Here is a 17,381-nt window from a genome sequence, read left to right as displayed (position 1 = left end):
CTGGGGGCTCCGCAGCCTCCACACCGACACACAACTCCCACTCCTACCGCTGCCGGGAGGAACACACACACCCAGAACCCACAGCTCACACACACCGCTCACAACAACACATATTTCACTCTTTTATTATCAACATTTCTTACTTGAGACTCATTTAGTTTAAGTTGGAGAGACTTTCAGAGTGTTTGCCGGAGTCCCTCTGCATTTACTGATGTGAGCGTGTGGAGGGGTGAGGAGTGTGTGGAGAGGTGAGGAGTGTGTGAGGTCTGTTGGTTCCATACCTGAGGATATGGGCCTGCAGTGGAAACCGTCTCCATGGAAACCAGGCCGACACTGGCAGCTGTACGAACCCTGGGTGTTGGAGCAGAACGCATCCCGGTGGCATCCACCCTGCTCACACTCATCCACATCTACACACACGCACACACACACACACACACACACACACACACACACACACACACACACCCAGGGTCAGACTACTGAAGACGTCTTTACTCCCGTCACAGAGTTTGTTTAGAAGGAGTGTTTGGATCACTCTGTCTGTCCTGAGCGTAGTTCAGATGAGGGAGAGTCAGTCATCGTGTTTCTGGGTCAGAGTCTGAAGACTGAGGATTTTCATCTCCATCTTTCAGAGTGAGGATCTCTTTGAATGACGCAGCTGCAGCTTTAAATCATTAAAAACGACCCAAACCCTGACAAACTCAGAAAGCAACCTGCTCCATTCTACCTGCCGGAGATTCTCCTGAACCAAACTCTCCGCTGTTCCTGTGTGACTGCTGGAGTTCCCTCCAGCCTCAGAGCCTCAGAGCAGGTTTTCTGTTCAATCATTCAATATTCTTTGGATTCCCAAAACAATATTCAGAATAATGATCCATTTCTCCAAAGAAAAGAGGCTGAAGATATCCTGTGAGCCCGGGGGTGTGAAACTCCTGGCCCGGGGCCAGTCCCGGGCCGGTCCCGCCTTCTTTTGGCTCACGCATTGATGTAAGTAATATAATTCTATTTGTTTTAAGGTTTCATTTATGTTAAAATGGTTGCAATTATAACATCTTGTGCAATCTGAGACATGACAAGAGCTTCCACATAAAAAGCCAACAAACAGCAGGAACAGAAGGAAAAGTTCAAAATAACTTTGCACCAGCTGCAAAGGACAAACGCAGCGACGGTTCAGTTCTTTAGATAAGAAGAAAATATGAGGGTGAAGGCTAAAGCATGAGCAGAGAAACCCTCTGATTCACTGTTAGTTACTCAGGAATGAGGAGCCAGAGGGGGGAGGTCCCTCCTCCTCCTCCTCCTCCTCCTCCTCCTCCTCCTCCTCTGCAGGAAGCCTTGTTCCTCCTCCTCCTCCTCCTCCTCCTCCTCCTCTGCAGGAAGCCTTGTTCCTCCTCCTCCTCCTCCTCCTCCTCCTCCTCCTCCTCCTCCTCCTCCTCCTCCTCTGCAGGAAGCCTTGTTCCTCCTCCTCCTCCTCCTCCTCCTCCTCCTCCTCCTCCTCTGCAGGAAGCCTTGTTCCTCCTCCTCCTCCTCCTCCTCCTCCTCCTCCTCCTCCTCCTCCTCCTCCTCCTCCTCTGCAGGAAGCCTTGTTCCTCCTCCTCCTCCTCCTCCTCCTCCTCCTCCTCCTCCTCCTCCTCCTCCTCCTCCTCTGCAGGAAGCCTTGTTCCTCCTCCTCCTCCTCCTCCTCCTCCTCCTCCTCCTCCTCCTCCTCCTCCTCCTCCTCCTCTGCAGGAAGCCTCGTTCCTCCTCAGCTGTCAGGCAGCAGGTGACTCTGGTCGGGATCAGAGTTGCGTCATGGCGGCGGCGGCCGTCCTCACCACGTCTGAGCCGCAGCAGATAACGGGAGACAGAGGAGCGGCTGAAGGCCATCGGAGCTCCTGCTGTGGCTGGAAGGAACCAGGGCAGGGGGATCCCAACCCCACACCCAGTCTGGAGCCCTGCAGCAGCAGGAGGTCAAAGGGCTCCGGCGGGCCCTCACTCAGGAGGGGGGCAGTGCGGTGTGTGGACCCAACAGCTGATCTAAACACATTGAACTGAACCACATCCGAGATGTTTTCCGGATTTAACCAGGCTAACCGCTGCCTTATTGTTGTTAAGTGGTTCCGCTATTTTCAACTATTTGGACCTTTTTACGGCCTTCTGTTTGGAATCTTTCTGAAAAGTTCCTGAGGAGATAAAAACTCTTCAGTCTTTCAGAGGAGAACCGAGGCCTTGTGTTCTCAGAGGAGTCAGACTGGAGAGGAAGATAAGATCTGAGCGCCTGCTTCTGCTGCGACCTTCAGCCGTGCAGCCATAACAGGAAGCAGCGGCTCTCCGCTGGGCTCAAGGTCTGCAGACGTCCTCGGCCGCCGCCGCGCCGCCGTGCACTCACCCTGACACGTCCGGCCGTCGCCCACGAAGCCCGGCCTGCAGGAGCACACGTACGCCGAGCCGCCGCTGTACAGGCACTCGGCCCGGTCCGGGCGGTCGCAGTCGTGGGTTTGTCTCTGGCAGTGGTCCACGGGACGGCGCTCCTCTGTAGGACAGGGACGGCACGTCAGGACTCAGGCAGGTCGTCCACGTCAGGTTCAGACTGATCAGGTTCAGACTGATCAGGTTCAGACTGATCAGGTTCAGATTGATCAGGTTCAGACTGATCAGGTTCAGACTGATCAGGTTCAGACTGATCAGGTTGACACTGATCAGGTTCAGATTGATCAGGTTCAGACTGATCAGGTTCAGACTGATCAGGTGATCCCTACTCAGGATTTGTTCTCGTTGAGGAGTTTAGTCAACAAAGAACAATGTCATTCTGAAATGAGGGACTAATAAACACACATATGCACACACACACTCGCTCAGTCTTGTATTTCTATCCTTGTGGGGACCTTCCATTGACTCCCATTCATGTCTAGCCCCTAACCCTGACCCTTACCCTAACCCTAACCCACACCACAACAAAGCCTAACCCTAAAGAACTGTTTTTGCACTTTTACTGTTTTCAGTAACAACAACATGGTCAAGAAAACACTGTTTCTCCTACTGAGGACCGGAAAAAGGTCCCCACAAGGCACGTCGTTCCACGTTTTGCTATCCTTGTGGGGACATTTGGCCCCGACAAGGATAGAAATACAAGAACACACACACACACACACACACACACACACACACACACACACACACACACACACACACACAGTACCGATGCATGTCTTCCCATCGCTGGCGAACACAAAGCCCGTGGAGCATTCACAGCGGAAGGTTCCAGGATGGTTTGTGCAGACGGCGTTGAGTCCACACACCTGGACGGGGTCCTGGCACTCATCAACATCTGCAGAAAACACACACACACACACACACACACAGTGACAAACCACAGCAGCACACAGTCCGCCCTCGCCATGTTTCCTTCACAGCTCTGTTTAGCGGGACTCACCCTGGCACTGCCGCCCGTCTCCGGTGAAGCCGGCCGTGCACTCGCAGGAGAACTGTTGGCCGTCGCCCGGTCTGCACACGGCGCTGATATCACAGCCGTGGTGGCCGGTGAAGCAGGGATTCTGCTCCGGGACACCTGACAGGAAGTGAGACACATTCAAACATCCTGCTGAGGAGTGTCTTCCTCCCACCACCTCAGAGCCTGGACGGATCTTTATCATGAGACGCCGGGACATGTGAGACCGTCCAACATGTCCCGTCAACCACGACTGCACACGAAATAAGACTCTCAACAACAATCGCTAAAAGGCGTTCCTGCAGTGGTACGGCACAGAGGTGGGTTCCAGCAGCCCTTCCTGGTCTCTCGTTTCCATCGGCCAGAGTTTCCTCTTCACACATGATCCAGATGTTCTACTTGTTGCCAGCAAGTCCTGCTGAGGGTTGTTTGCTTATTTGGCTGAGAACCCCCCGAGAGCCTTGATCAACAGCCCCCACCTGCAGCTCTACCCTCGCTCTCCGTCAGGCTCTTCTACGCCACTCATGGAGGCTTTTATTTTGAAGTTACCGGACTGGACCATGCTTTCAGAGCCACGGTCTGAGTCACCACTCCCTTCAGGCGTCCCTCAGGTGAGAGTTTTCTGCTCAGTCATGTGTGACGCTGACCTGAAGGCTGGGGAAGACACCGCTGACCTCCGCCTCCCACCCCCACCCCCACCCCCACCCCCAGCACAGGAACAACAGCCGGGCTCAGATTACTGTTTGTCTTCCTCTGATGTCCCGCTGCAAACACAGCTGAGGCATTAAACAGCTGGAGGTCAGCCCTGCCGCATTCCTACAAATAATAACACTCATAACCGTCCGCGGCCCCGCACCACCAGCTCGCCTCTGTAATCTGGCACCTGATCCCCACACGACACCGGGAGCCTCCAAGGCTTTCCTGAAAGTGTCGAAGAAACCTGCCGATGACTGAAAACTAGAGCCGGGCAACAATTACATTTCTTAATCACAATTAACCGCACCCCAATCCTGGAGGGATTAAAATGGCTCATCTGGAGTCTGCCAAGGCCGTTCACAATGTGTGTGTTGCATAAGAATTTTACAATTAATCAAATAAGATTTATAACAGCTCAAAATACCAAGTCTTTACCAAGATTGCCCCAACACACACACACACACACACACACACACACACACACACACACACCACCACCAAGAGCAGAGCAGATGAAAAATGGAAGTTTCTTATGAGCGCTCACTTCCTCAAACTTCATTCTATCTCCGACCCTCAGAGAGAGAAGGCAGCCTAAATTCAGTCTCGCTGAATTGAGCCTCATATTGACCTTGATGAAGCCAGATTGTGTGTTGAAGGAAAATGTTCTTTATTGTGTGTGTTTTCAGCGCCTGGAAAAGACCCAGCGGGCTGAAATGTTGCGCCAGCAAAACACTTTATTTAAGTTTATTTTCATTTTTTTCATATTTGCGCTCCTGATTTCAGTTTGTGCTCTCACGCAGTGCTCTGTGTGGATGATGAAACGTCTGAAATGTTCATTGCTATCTGGGGAATCTTTTACTCTCAAATTGTTTGTCTCTTTGAACCCACAGACTGGTGAAGCCGGACCGACCCCCTGACGTGCCGGCTCAGGTTTTCCTCGTCACGTTGTTCTGTCTGCAGTGTCTGAGCCTTTGAGGGATCGGTGCTGCAGTTTCCCGGGTCTGACGCTGTGTGGGAACTCACTGTGAATGGAGCCGATCTTGTTGCTCATAGCGTATCGTATCAGGTGGTTTCCATCGTCAAACATCACAAAGATCTGGTCCACGCTGAGCTGCTGGGTGGACGGCGCCGCCCTGCTGGCGTCCTCGTGCGGGCAGCCCTGGAACGTGATGGTTTGACGCCACTGGAAACTTCTGTTCTGGACGCTCCCTTCGGGAGTGGTGACGGTGTATTCTCGGTTCGAAGAGGAAGTGATCACTGGGGAAGGAGAGGACAGGTGTGTTGAGGACCTGGCGGACTCTGTATTTGAGGGACATGAACTGTGTGTTGTCTTACAGTTTGGGCCGTAGAGGTAGATCTCCTTGTACGGGTGGATCTGGACAGACGATCCCAGAGCGACATGAGGCAGGCGTCCCTCCAGCTCGGTGTTCACCACCAGGTGGTCGTGCTCGTCGATGCCTTCAAACTGTTGCTTGATGGTGAGACGCTCATTACCGGGCTGAAAGGTGACCTCAGCCTGCCGGGAAAACACCCCACCTGAAAAGAGGACAGCGTGAGCAGGCGTCGTCCGTCCACTGGGCCGAGGATCTGCTTTTCTGTTCTGACAGGAACCAAATTCATGTGAGCAACAGAGCAAATGCTAAGTATTAAAAAGTATGATCTTCTGCTGATGTATCTGCTTTAAATGGTTAAAAACCAATGCAATTCTGAACTAAGAATGCTTGGGCTCAATGTCCTCTTGGAAAATAAATGATGGTTCACCTGGAGGCGGACCGGGCGGGAGCCATGCTGCTTCAGTGAGCCTTCGGTCTGGAATAAATCCCCCCCAGTGTCACCAGGACACCCCCGGCACCAGAGCCATGTGAGACAGTTGTGACAGTGACTGATGGCTGCTGGACCAAAAAGGAAGGAACTGAACGGTCATTGTCACAACTCTCCCACTGTACGACTCTGCCCCACCCCACCTCCCCTCCTGCTCCAGGCTTCATGTAGAACCAAAGATCTGGACTCATCAGAACAAAGCAGATTTCCTCTGGTCTAATGTTTCCTTGTGTTTCCTGAACCAAACAGATCTGTCCTGCTCGTTGATTTTCCTCAGTCCTGGTTTCCCAGCAGCTCTTTGACCATGAAGTGCTGATTGGTTCAGTCTCCTCTGAACAGCTGATGCAGAAATGTGTCTGCTAGAACTGTCCTCATTTATCCGGACTGTGACCTGAGCTGCTGTTATCTTGTGGTTTCTGGAGCTGGGAGCTCGGATGAAGTGGTCCTCAGCAGCAGAGGAGACTGCTGGTCTTCTTCCCTGTGAGCCAGTTTTTAGTATCTGCAGCTGCTCTTGGGGACACATTGAGGTTTTTCAGTTTTCCAGATTGGCTGACATTCAGTTCTTAAAGTTTTGATGGACTGTCCTTTCTTTATACTCAGCTGATTGGTTCCTGTCATGATATGAACTCTAACAGCTGTCAGCTGTGTTCTTCTGCAGAACACAACTTCATTAAGAAGGAAAGAAATTCCACAAATGCGTCCTGACGAGGCCCAGCTGTGAGGTGAAACCCATGTCAGGTGACGGGCTGTGAAGCTCTTTGAGAAGAGGCCGAGGGGTTGGAGCAATGTCAACAAAGCAAAGAGGGCTACTCTAGGAATCTAAAATGTCAATCAGTGTTTGATTATTTCACATCTACAATGTAAACAGTCAAGAAAAAAAAAATGAATGAGAGGAGGTGTCTAAACGTTTGAAAGTGTTGGGTATGTACAGGACAGGTAGCTGTCTGAACCTCACCGATGAGACTGAAGCCGTTGTGGTAGCCGGGCTGCTCCAGTGCGAAGGCCCAGCCCATGACCCCCCCCAGCGAGGACAGAGGCTGCAGGGAGGGGCCCACGCCGTCCGGGATGCTGCTGATGGCCACGTAGGCTCGCCCATCGTTGGCCACCACGTAGGAGTGCAGGTCATTGTTGCGGAGCTCCACTGGTGATCGAGAGTTCCCAACAAAAACTCTGCCGTTCACTTTGCCATTCATCCGCTGGGGTTTGCCTGGAAAACACAGTTATTAAAATAGCAAGAGTTCTGTAGCGTCAGGGGTCTGAAGACCTTCATATGACCAAAACATCAACTCACAGCCAAGAGGACAAACTCACACCCTGCATTCAAAGTGCCAGATCTCATGGCGAAAACAAAATAAATGAGTGCCTGACTCATCATGTAGCTCTTGGTTTCTATGAATGATGTGTAAAACCGATTCTCACCTTCTGCAACACATTCCTTCCCGTTACCATAGTAACCAGGTCTACAGTGGCAGCAGTATCCGTCGCTGTAATCCCTGCAGTCAGCAAACGCTGAACATTTTTGCCTGTTGTGTGCACACGTTTCCAGATTGTATGCAAAGACTGTGAAGAACAACCACAGAAGCATGAAGGCCTCGTTCACGTGGTTTCTGGAGCCTGCGGAGAAGAACTGCTGCTGCTTTACCGTTCACGTCCAGGTCTTCATCCTCCTCCACTACCACGATGTGTGGACGCTGGGGATGCAGGTGTGGGGGCCCTGGTCGGACAGGGTTAGGGTCGGCGTACCGCAACCCGGTCTGGTCCGGATGAGGGTATCTGGGTTCACTGGGCTGGCGGCTGCTGTATCTTGGCTGTGGAGTTTGCTGGACTGGGTCAGCGTCCTCGGTCCGGTCTGCGTATGTCTGTTGAACCACCGCTGGGCTTTGGGATGTTGGTGCTGGAGTCTGTGACTTTGGGTATTCTTCCTCTATGTCGTCAGGGTCTTCATAACCCCACTCCTTGCTCTCCAGGTCGCTGTAATCCGGTGAGGTGGTCCCAGACTCTGACAGACTGGTGTAGTATTCCTTGGGAATCTCCACTGTTGTGACTTTCTTGTTTTCCGGGGCTGCTTTGGTGGTTTCCCTGAGGGGTTCAGGAGTTGATGAGTCCACCTCCTGCGGTCCAGCAGTCTGCCTGGGCAGCACTGTAACTGGAGGTTCAGTTTCCACCTCATCCTCAGAGTCAGCGACCATTCCTGGAGTGATGCCGATGAAGAATGGCGAGGCGCCGATCTCGTACACCCAGACTCCGTTCTTGGCTGAGTTTGTCTTTCTGAATGGGGACAGACAATTAACAAAATCATCAGCAGAAGCATGAAGATGGAAACAAGTCCTCAAGTGTCCTCAAACAGTCCCTGTCAATGTACCGTCACCACAAGGCCACCGTTCAGTGAAGCATTGGTCTGAGGCTTCGGTGGGTGTCCTCCCATGGTTCAAAAACATGCATGAGAAGACGATACGTAACCTAAACTGACTCAGTAAGAGACAGCAGGATGATGGCTGAGACGCCATCCGTCATGGATGACTCCCACCTCATGTAGGACACAATCAGGTCTCTGTGGAGGTCCTTCAGACCCCTCAGGTCTACATCTCCCATCAGCCAGCGGCGGTCTGCAGCAGGAAGGACTCAGTGATCTCGTCTTGTGCACGTGGGATTCTTACTCTGTCAGCTCTCTGAGCGAGGTCTCCTCGTCGGTGGTCGTGCGGAAGTACGTCCCCTGTTTATTCCTGAACCATCCGGAAACGAGGCCTTCGTTGAAACCGGCTTCTAGAAGTTTGCTGTCTTGTCCCGCCGGTGTGGAGAGGAACTGCAGGCCATCTCTGGGATACAGCAGGATCGCGCTGCAGGACGACGCCATGGACGCCACCACCAGCTGAAAGGTGTTCCGCTGAAAACACAGACGGCACGTTCTCATCAACCGCAGTCTGTTTCAGACAGACGGGCTTCAGGACACACGTCAGCCAATCGAAAACAGCGTCACACGACAGAGAGCGAGAGTCCAGAGCATCCCATAATGACCAGCGTTTCATAACAGGGTATTCTTGAGATTTTTACAACCACGACCTGCTTGTGACTGAACATGACTGACGGGTAAAACCGTACAGATCCAGAGTTACCGTCTGGACTCAGTTCTCATAGAGGAAAGTCCATGTGGTGAAGTTTCATTTTCTAAACAAAGACAGCACAGCTGATCCTTCCTCTGAAACAGTAGCTACTGACCCAGAGTCTCATGGAGGACAGAACAGACAATGAAGGATGATCTGCCTCCGGCGCCGCTCACCTTGGCCTCGGGTCCAGACGCTCCTCTAGCGGCCATGTTCTCCCAGGTGACGACGAGGACGCCGCGGGGCTCCACCCCCTCGTCTCTGGGAAAGGCCTTCCTGATGTGCTCGGCGGCGCGACGCAGCACGCCGGGGCTGCTGTCCTGCCGGAAGTGGACCGTCCCTTCTCCGTCGCTGTTGTCCAGGTCTCCCATTAGGGCCGCGATCATTTTGAATCCGCTGGGCATCTTCCCCAGGTACTCGCCCTCGGGCGGAGGCTTGGCGACAGCCACAAAGCCGTTGGTGTTAATCTGCAGGTGGAAGCAGGTCACAAGAAGCCTCAGAACATCTGCCTCACTCAAACGGCACATGACATGATTTTATCATGTTTTACAGGAAAGAGCACTTCCAATAGGTTTTTGGTGGAAACAGGCCTTTGAACTGGTGACTCTCCAGAACTGGACCTCCAGCTGAAATGTGCAGTGCTCTCCTACAGCTCCATGTCTCCCTCCAGCATCGCTCGCTCGGTCAGGCCCGAGGAATTCCTCCCAGAAACTTCCCACCGACCCCCGAGGAAAGCCTCTTCTTAGTCTCGTCGTCTCAAATCCGCCCCACTTCAACGGCAGTCCGACACACTGGACTGTGAACAGGAAGTTTATCCTGCCGCTTCAGTTTATGTCTCCTTTGGTTTTCTAAATGCTAGTTTCAAACGGTGTGGTGGAGCTAAGAGGACCGCCTGACCTTTGGCCTCAGATTATGGCACGAGGAGAGAGACTTCAGCAGGTCGGTGAAGCACAGAGGAGCCTGAACATGTGCTCTAAAAGTGAGGATGAGAATTTTAAAACATCCTGAAATGTACCAATGAAGAGTCCAGGACCGGAGGGGTGTGAGACCTGAACCGTCTCCACAGCATTCTGGACTGGACCCACCAAGAACAGCCCACCGGGACAGGGAGCCTGTGAGAGACACCACCTGACCCAGGAGGGCACCAGAGGGCAACAGGAGGGGGTTACAGGACCCCCAGAGCAGCGGAGCCAATAATCCCCAGGCCGCTCTGAGGCCTCCAGGCCCCTCTGGACCCGGAGCCCTGAGACCCTGCTCCAGGCCCCTCTGGACCCGGAGCCCTGGGACCCTGCTCCAGGCCCCTCTGGACCCGGAGCCCTGGGACCCTGCTCCAGGCCTCTCTGGACCCAGGCCCCTCTGGACCCGGAGCCCTGGGATCCTGCTCCAGGCCCCTCTGGACCCGGAGCCCTGGGACCCTGCTCCAGGCCCCTCTGGACCCAGGCCCCTCTGGACCCGGAGCCCTGGGATCCTGCTCCAGGCCCCTCTGGACCCAGGCCCCTCTGGACCCGGAGCCCTGGGATCCTGCTCAAGGCCCCTCTGGACCCGGAGCCCTGGGACCCTGCTCCAGGCCCCTCTGGACCCGGAGCCCTGGGACCCTGCTCCAGGCCCCTCTGGACCCAGGCCCCTCTGGACCCGGAGCCCTGGGACCCTGCTCCAGGCCTCTCTGGACCCAGGCCCCTCTGGACCCGGAGCCCTGGGATCCTGCTCCAGGCCCCTCTGGACCCAGGCCCCTCTGGACCCGGAGCCCTGGGATCCTGCTCCAGGCCCCTCTGGACCCAGGCCCCTCTGGACCCGGAGCCCTGGGATCCTGCTCCAGGCCCCTCTGGACCCAGGCCCCTCTGGATCCGGAGCCCTGGGATCCTGCTCCAGGCCCCTCTGGACCCAGGCCCCTCTGGACCCAGGCCCCTCTGGACCCAGGCCCCTCTGGCTGTAGTTTTACAAAATAAAACAGGCTTCCTGGTGTTCGCCGGATGTTGTCATTCACTGTCAAGCGGAAACAAGCATTCAGCGGGAATACGTCTAAAGATCTCTCTCTCGGAGGATCATCTTCTGCCTTTCTTCATTTCTTCGCCTGATTGGTCTTGTTTCCACTTTGCAGTTTCTATTTCATCTTTCATTGATTCATTGACCGGGCGGCTGTGACCGGTTCCTCCAGATCTAGAACATGTGACTGGACTGCCGGGCGGTCTGAGGGGTGTCAGTGAGGAGACTCCAGGCTCAGAGGGCGAGCTGCTTCAGTGAGCCTGTAAAGCCTGGAGGACCCCCCCCCGACACACACACACACACACACACACACACACACACACACACACACACACACACACACACACACACACACACACAACGCCACCCCCAGGGCCCCGACGCATGAGTGGCTCCCAGCAGGGATCTGACTTTGGAGATGACTCCTGCTGAGGGTGGAGGGAGGTGGAGGGAGGAGGGAGGTGGAGGTGGAGAGAGTAGGAGGTGGGGGGAGGTGGGAGGTGGGGGGAGGTGGAGGTGGAAGGAGGTGGAGGAAGGTGGAGGCCCGTCGCACCACCACATATCCTTTTGTTCCAGTGTTTGTTTGAGAAAAAACCTCTATAAAGTCAAGAGTCAGGCGGATGATTAAAGGTTGATGACAGAGAAACCATGAAATTCATTCCTTAACAGGATTTAGATTCTTCTTTTTTTTTAAATAGAACATTTCAATACTGGAAACCTGGATAATTAAATCAACTGGCATTTAAAAGGTTGTTAAATCCAGATCAGGAATGATGTTTTTTCCTTCTGTTATTAATCCACGTCCCTTTGCACTGTCTTGAAGGTCTTCATCATCATTATTCCATTGACTGTTTGTTTATATGTAGAATCAAACATTATTAAAAAGTAAATGAAAAAAGGCAGAATCTAAAAGATTAGAATTTTTTTCATGAAGTGAACTTTCTTCTCGTGCGCAGCATTTTCAGGCAAGACGTTCTGCTCATGTGAGCGGAGGAAGAGGAGGAATCGGGTTTGTTAGAATTGAGCAGCTCTTCTCCAACAGGACCGTCTCCTGTCTCCAACCGTTGACTACACCCTCGCGGGCGTGGGTGATGGGTGGAGCAGAGAGGAGAAGCTGGCAGCTTCACATCCTGCTGTGCTCTGAAAAACCACAGCATCAACACCACCTGCTGACGGTGCTGGACGTCGTGAAGACACGGCTTCATAAACACTTTTCTACCAAATAGCTTTCATCAGGAGCATAAGTGCTTCATCCTATTTCATCTGAAGTGTTTTTACAGTTTTGAACAGTGTCTTTAACAGTTTTATCTCTTTAAGAAGTTGTAGCTGTTTATTAAAAGTTCAGTGGGAAAATGTCCATATGTGTCTCGGAGGTTTACCTTTAATTTATATATTTGTCTGTCCATTTTAATTGCTTTATGCTTTTATATTTCTCGCTTTAGCAGCACTTCAGCTGTTTACACCATTTGTTGGATCTCCTTGTGTCATGGTGAAGGTTGTGGATGTCTTCTGTTCCGGTCTCATGTTGCAGCCGCTGCCTTGTCTTCCTGTTCTGTGCCAGATGGGTTGATATCACACACTGTCTACTCCTGGTGTTTTTGGACTTTTCAGCTCTCACTACCCTTCAGGACTGCGCTTTGGGTTCTCTCTGCTTCTGAACTTTTAGTAAACTCTGTTGAGCTCGGAACTCTGATTGCTTTTGGCTTCAGTCACCAGCCTTGACAATTCAAGCAAATTAACCGAATTGCAGATGTCATGATCTCTGCAGATCAAATATTCAAGTAAACCCACTGTATTGTCATATAAAAAGTCTTCCCTCACTGAATGAAACTCCACTTTTTTAAAAATGCTCCAATGAGCTGTATAGCTTCATGTGTCACCTTGCACTGTGAAGTAACAGCTCCTCTGAAGGACGGCCTGCTGTGCAAAATGAAAAAATGAATCAAAATCAAAGGTTTGCTTCCATGCTGTCCTTGAAGTGTGCTGAAGCCGCTCCAGAGCAGCTGAAGAGCCTCATGCTCTGGACCCAGTGAAGGATCTGTGGCATGTCTGCCGTCCATGCCTGCTCCTGACCCGGCTCACCCTCTGATAATGCCTCCACTGAAGGGACGGCCTGCAGGACGTCCCTGGAGACATGCTGCCGACGTCTCGCATGTCCGACCCCTGAGATCATCCTCATCACCGGGGACATGGGAAGCACTGCCGTCTGCTTCAGGAGGACAGATGTCTTCTGTCCACGCTTTCCAGATGTGCCAGGGTTCCACTCCCTTTGGAGCTGCAGCTAAAGGCAGGAGGATTCTGGGAGTTTTCTTCGGGTTCAGTTGGATAGACGACTCTGGAGGATGTCAGTCGGATATTCCTCTGAATGCAGCAGCGTTTCAGAGCAGAGGGACTGATAATTAGTGGGGAGGCCCAGGGCGGCAGGATGTCACTGGTTTTAAGAACTGTGAGGAGCAGTTGGAGACACTTAAAAGTGTTGTGAGTCTTTTATTAACTGCAGACTTTCAGAAGTCTCTAAACTACTGAGAAATAATGACTGACAGCTGGCAGAGCGATCCTCACACGGTCAGAGCTCTGCTGCCGTCAACACAGCGGTCCGTTCAGTCACTTTCCACCGAACGGCATTCATCTGCAGTGAAAGAACAAGCTTATCCTTCAAAATAAAACCAACAGCTCATTCACGTCAGTATAAAGCTCCTATGTGGAGCACCACCATAGAGGATGTAGAGTCACTATAGAGGATGTAGAGTCACTATAGAGCTGTAGAGTCACTACAGAGGAGCTGTAGAGTCACCAGGGAGACCGTACAGACTCAACAGAGGTTCCACTCCAAGTTCCAGGCCCTCATATTAGATAATCCATTCTTTGTTTGTTCAATGAACACTGAGGCTGTGAATCCAGTGGAGAGCCTTTCCTCAGAATCTGTTCCAGAATGCTCATGTCAGATAAGCGTGGACATAGTGATTATTTATTACTATTATTTATGTATTATTTATTATTTATGTATTTTACTTATTTCTAGCCTGGCTTAACGCAGTGGTCCACTTTAACTGTATGATGCCTCCGACTGAACCCAGGCAGAAGACTCAGTGAGTCCAGGGCCAGGAAATCCCCAACCAGCAGCAGCCTGCCCCCAGTGAGGAACCTCTGCTGTGCTAACACCAGCAGGACCCCCAGCAGCCACCCCCCTCCTGTCCTGGCAGAGCACAGGACCCCGGACTGGTCCTCCACCCGGGACGGCCCTCGTACCCCCATTTTAACAAGAGGCTGAAACAAATGGCGAGGAGACCAGGGACTGCAGGGAGGACCGGGGGGGGGGTTCAGCCCTCTGACACTGAGGTACAGCGGTTTCGCACGCTGACATGAACCCCTTTTCAGGTGCGGCATTTCATTAGGCCGAATTTACATGTTCTCCCTGTGTGTGGTCCACCTCCTGCCACCTTCACAGGTCTCACACCGAGACTCTTCTATTTACAACAAGCACCAGTCTGCGAAGCAGCACACACACACAAACACACACACACACACACACACACACACACACACACACACACACACACACACACACACACACACACACACACACACACACGAGGGAAAAAGACTTACTGAACAGTTCTCTCAGACCTGTGTGAGGTTTGCACGCTTACAGCTGGTGAAGTTGGGCCAAGTGAAAGAGCACTGTTATCTGGATTCACTGTTATCTGGATTCACTTATCTGGAAGCTCACAGACTAAACTCCGCCTTCTGGACAGAGTTTCCACAACAAACCCACAGCACAAGGTCACAGCAGCGCCCCCCACTGGAGGCTCAGGCCAACTGCTGGGACTTCACATGAGTTCAGTGTGTGATGTGTTTCAGTCTCTCTCTCTCTCTCTCTCTGTCTTTCTCTCTTTCTCTCTCTCTCTCTCTCTCTCTCTCTCACACACACACACACACTCATACACACTTTGCTACATCTTTCCTGTTGTTTTGGCTGAAGCCTTCCTGATGATGGATCAGAAGCTTCCAGGAGTGTTTCCGTGTCAGATCGATCCGTGAACTCTGACCTCGCTGCAGACTGAGGAATATTAGCAACTTGTGAAAAGGCTGACCTGCCTCAGTCCCATCACATGCTCTCACTTAAAGTTTAAAGTCATTTCTGCTTGTTCTCCTTTAACCTTTCCTGTGACACATTTCAACACTGCTGTCCAAAACGTTTCACAATACATCATTATATGATGTGTTTCGGGCTGTTTTTTGATTCAAAGTTTAAACAATAAAAATGAATAAACCTTTTTCCAACTGAATTAAAATCTTCTGGAAAATGTGAAACCGAACAAAACGAAGTTGTGTTTCGTAACTCTGAAAGGATCACAATTCTCCTTATGCCTTCTCTGAACGGCTTTATTGTCTCATCGTGACATTAAGACGCCCATGTCTTCAGAAAAACGTCTTCAAATCACATCAGAATTAAAATATCGACGTGTTCTGTCACTGTTCTTTCGTTTGAAGGGTTAGTTTTAAAATAAAAAGCTGACTTTTGGAAAACTGCCCCTTCGAGGACTGGATTCATCAGTTTGGGGTAAAGAGTGCCTGTAACAACCCAGCATCCCGCACCGAACCCTGGCCCCGCAGCCGCAGCTTGACTCACATAAGCGGTGTGGAAGGTCTCCCTGAAGAGCCCCAGCGGGTGGCTCAGCGCCAGCTCGGCCGTGGAGTCGGAGCCCGGCGGCAGCTGCTGGTCTCCGGCGTCCTCTCCGAACGCAAACAGCTCGTCCAGCTCCAGAGCCCGGCCCCGGGCCGCCAGGCCCAGCAGGCCCAGCAGGCAGCACCACAGCCGGAGGCAGCGGCTCATCCTCAGCGCGGGGCAGGACGCACGAGCAGCAGGCAGGACGCACGAGCAGGTTCCACGGTCAGGACGCACGAGCAGGTTCCACGGTCAGGACGCACGGTGCAGGACGCACGGTCAGGACGCACGGTGCAGGACGCACGGTCAGGACGCACGGTGCAGGACGCACGGTGCAGGCTCACAGGGCGACCAGCGGCAGACTGGAGGACGGACGGGGTCCGGGGGGGAGGAGGGACCCATCAATGCCCCGACAGGGAGGGGAGGTCCGTCCCTGAAACCAGGGGGGTCAAACATGTGGTCCGCGACGCGGCTGGTGGTGGAGAATGGATCATTTCAGTCCCAGACATGAAATTCCATTTGAAAGTATTTAAAATGCCGTTTCTGTGTAAATTATGCATCAAAGTTGAAAAAGTGGCCAAAACTGATCTGAAATCTGTTTTAAAATATGAAATATGTCCGGAGTTCCTCCTGAAAGGACATTCTCTCCTGTCCTGCTCTCTTTGATGACCAAATTGAACCTCAAGAAAAACAGCTGAGAGACGTGAAGTGTGTTTTCTGTTGTTTCAGCGTGTTGGGGATGAGCTGTCAGCTGGGTGTGAAGTGGTGAAACACACACTCAGCTGTTCTGACCGCAGTGTGTGTGGACAGCAGTCACCTGGAGTCCTGTTGGACAGCATTTTGATTGTTCCGCCGTTCAGATCATCATTTGTTGTTTTTCCGTCGTTTGGTTTGAAACCATGAGGAGATTCTCACAGAGAATCCAGCCGGGAGACCGGAGCTCCACTTCAGCTCCACTTCAGCTCCTCCGGCACGCACGGCTGAGCGCGTGCAGCCTTCTTTCTGGAAGCCCCCCGTCGCCCTCTGCTGGACACACACTGCCAGTGCATATGGGCCCAATGTGTCTGTGTGCGGCTCTCCTCCATCCCGCCTCCCGCCGGCATGTTTCAGACTCTGATCACGGAAGGAAGAAGCAGACTTTAAATAGCTTCTCCAAAACCTGAAGCTTGTCGCTGTTTTTAACTGCAAATGCTTCAACCGCTCAGAAAGCTAAACCACAATCAAATCAAATCAAATTAAATTAAATTAAATTAAATTAAATTAAATTAAATTAAATTAAATTAAATTAAATTAAATTAAATTAAATTATTATTATTATTATTATTATTACATTTATGGCCACACGGTGGTGCAGTGGTTAGCGCTGGGTTAGGTCTGGGGTTCAAATACCGGCCGGGGCTCAGGGCCTTTCTGTGTGGAGTTTGCATGTTCTCCCCGTGTGCGCGTGGGCTCCCTCCGGGTACTCCGGCTTCCTCCCATGGTCCAAAAACATGCACGTCAGGTTAATTGGTCACTCTAAAAAAAAAAAAAAAAATATTGCCCCTAGGTATGAATGTGTGAGTGAATGGTTGTATGTGTATATATGTCAGCCCTGTGACAGACTGGCGACCTGTCCAGGGTGACCCCGCCTTCGCCCATAGCAGCTGGGATCGGCTCCAGCCACCCGCGACCCCGAAAGGGACCAGCG

General features: G+C 52.2%; 1 protein-coding gene across 1 annotated transcript in view; it reads right to left on the bottom strand.

The window, feature by feature from the left end:
* The window catches only part of LOC115391071 (nidogen-1-like), a 30,100-nt gene extending 14,238 nt beyond the window's left edge, over window positions 1–15,862 (bottom strand). The window contains exons 1-12 of the mRNA XM_030095167.1: window positions 15,659–15,862; window positions 9,219–9,509; window positions 8,599–8,825; window positions 7,584–8,209; window positions 7,361–7,501; window positions 6,897–7,148; window positions 5,456–5,656; window positions 5,144–5,377; window positions 3,410–3,544; window positions 3,176–3,304; window positions 2,366–2,509; window positions 282–410 (exon numbers count right to left, since the gene is read on the bottom strand). Of these exons, the coding sequence (XP_029951027.1) occupies window positions 282–410; window positions 2,366–2,509; window positions 3,176–3,304; window positions 3,410–3,544; window positions 5,144–5,377; window positions 5,456–5,656; window positions 6,897–7,148; window positions 7,361–7,501; window positions 7,584–8,209; window positions 8,599–8,825; window positions 9,219–9,509; window positions 15,659–15,862 (2,713 nt within the window). The remainder of the gene's footprint in view (window positions 1–281; window positions 411–2,365; window positions 2,510–3,175; window positions 3,305–3,409; window positions 3,545–5,143; window positions 5,378–5,455; window positions 5,657–6,896; window positions 7,149–7,360; window positions 7,502–7,583; window positions 8,210–8,598; window positions 8,826–9,218; window positions 9,510–15,658) is intronic.
* Between the last annotated feature and the right edge of the window lie 1,519 nt (window positions 15,863–17,381).

Source organism: Salarias fasciatus, chromosome 6, assembly GCF_902148845.1.
Source record: "Salarias fasciatus chromosome 6, fSalaFa1.1, whole genome shotgun sequence".
NCBI classification, from domain to species: Eukaryota; Metazoa; Chordata; class Actinopteri; order Blenniiformes; family Blenniidae; genus Salarias; species Salarias fasciatus.
The sequence above is the reverse complement of the archived record's forward strand: the minus strand, read 5'-3'. Positions and strand labels throughout refer to the sequence as shown.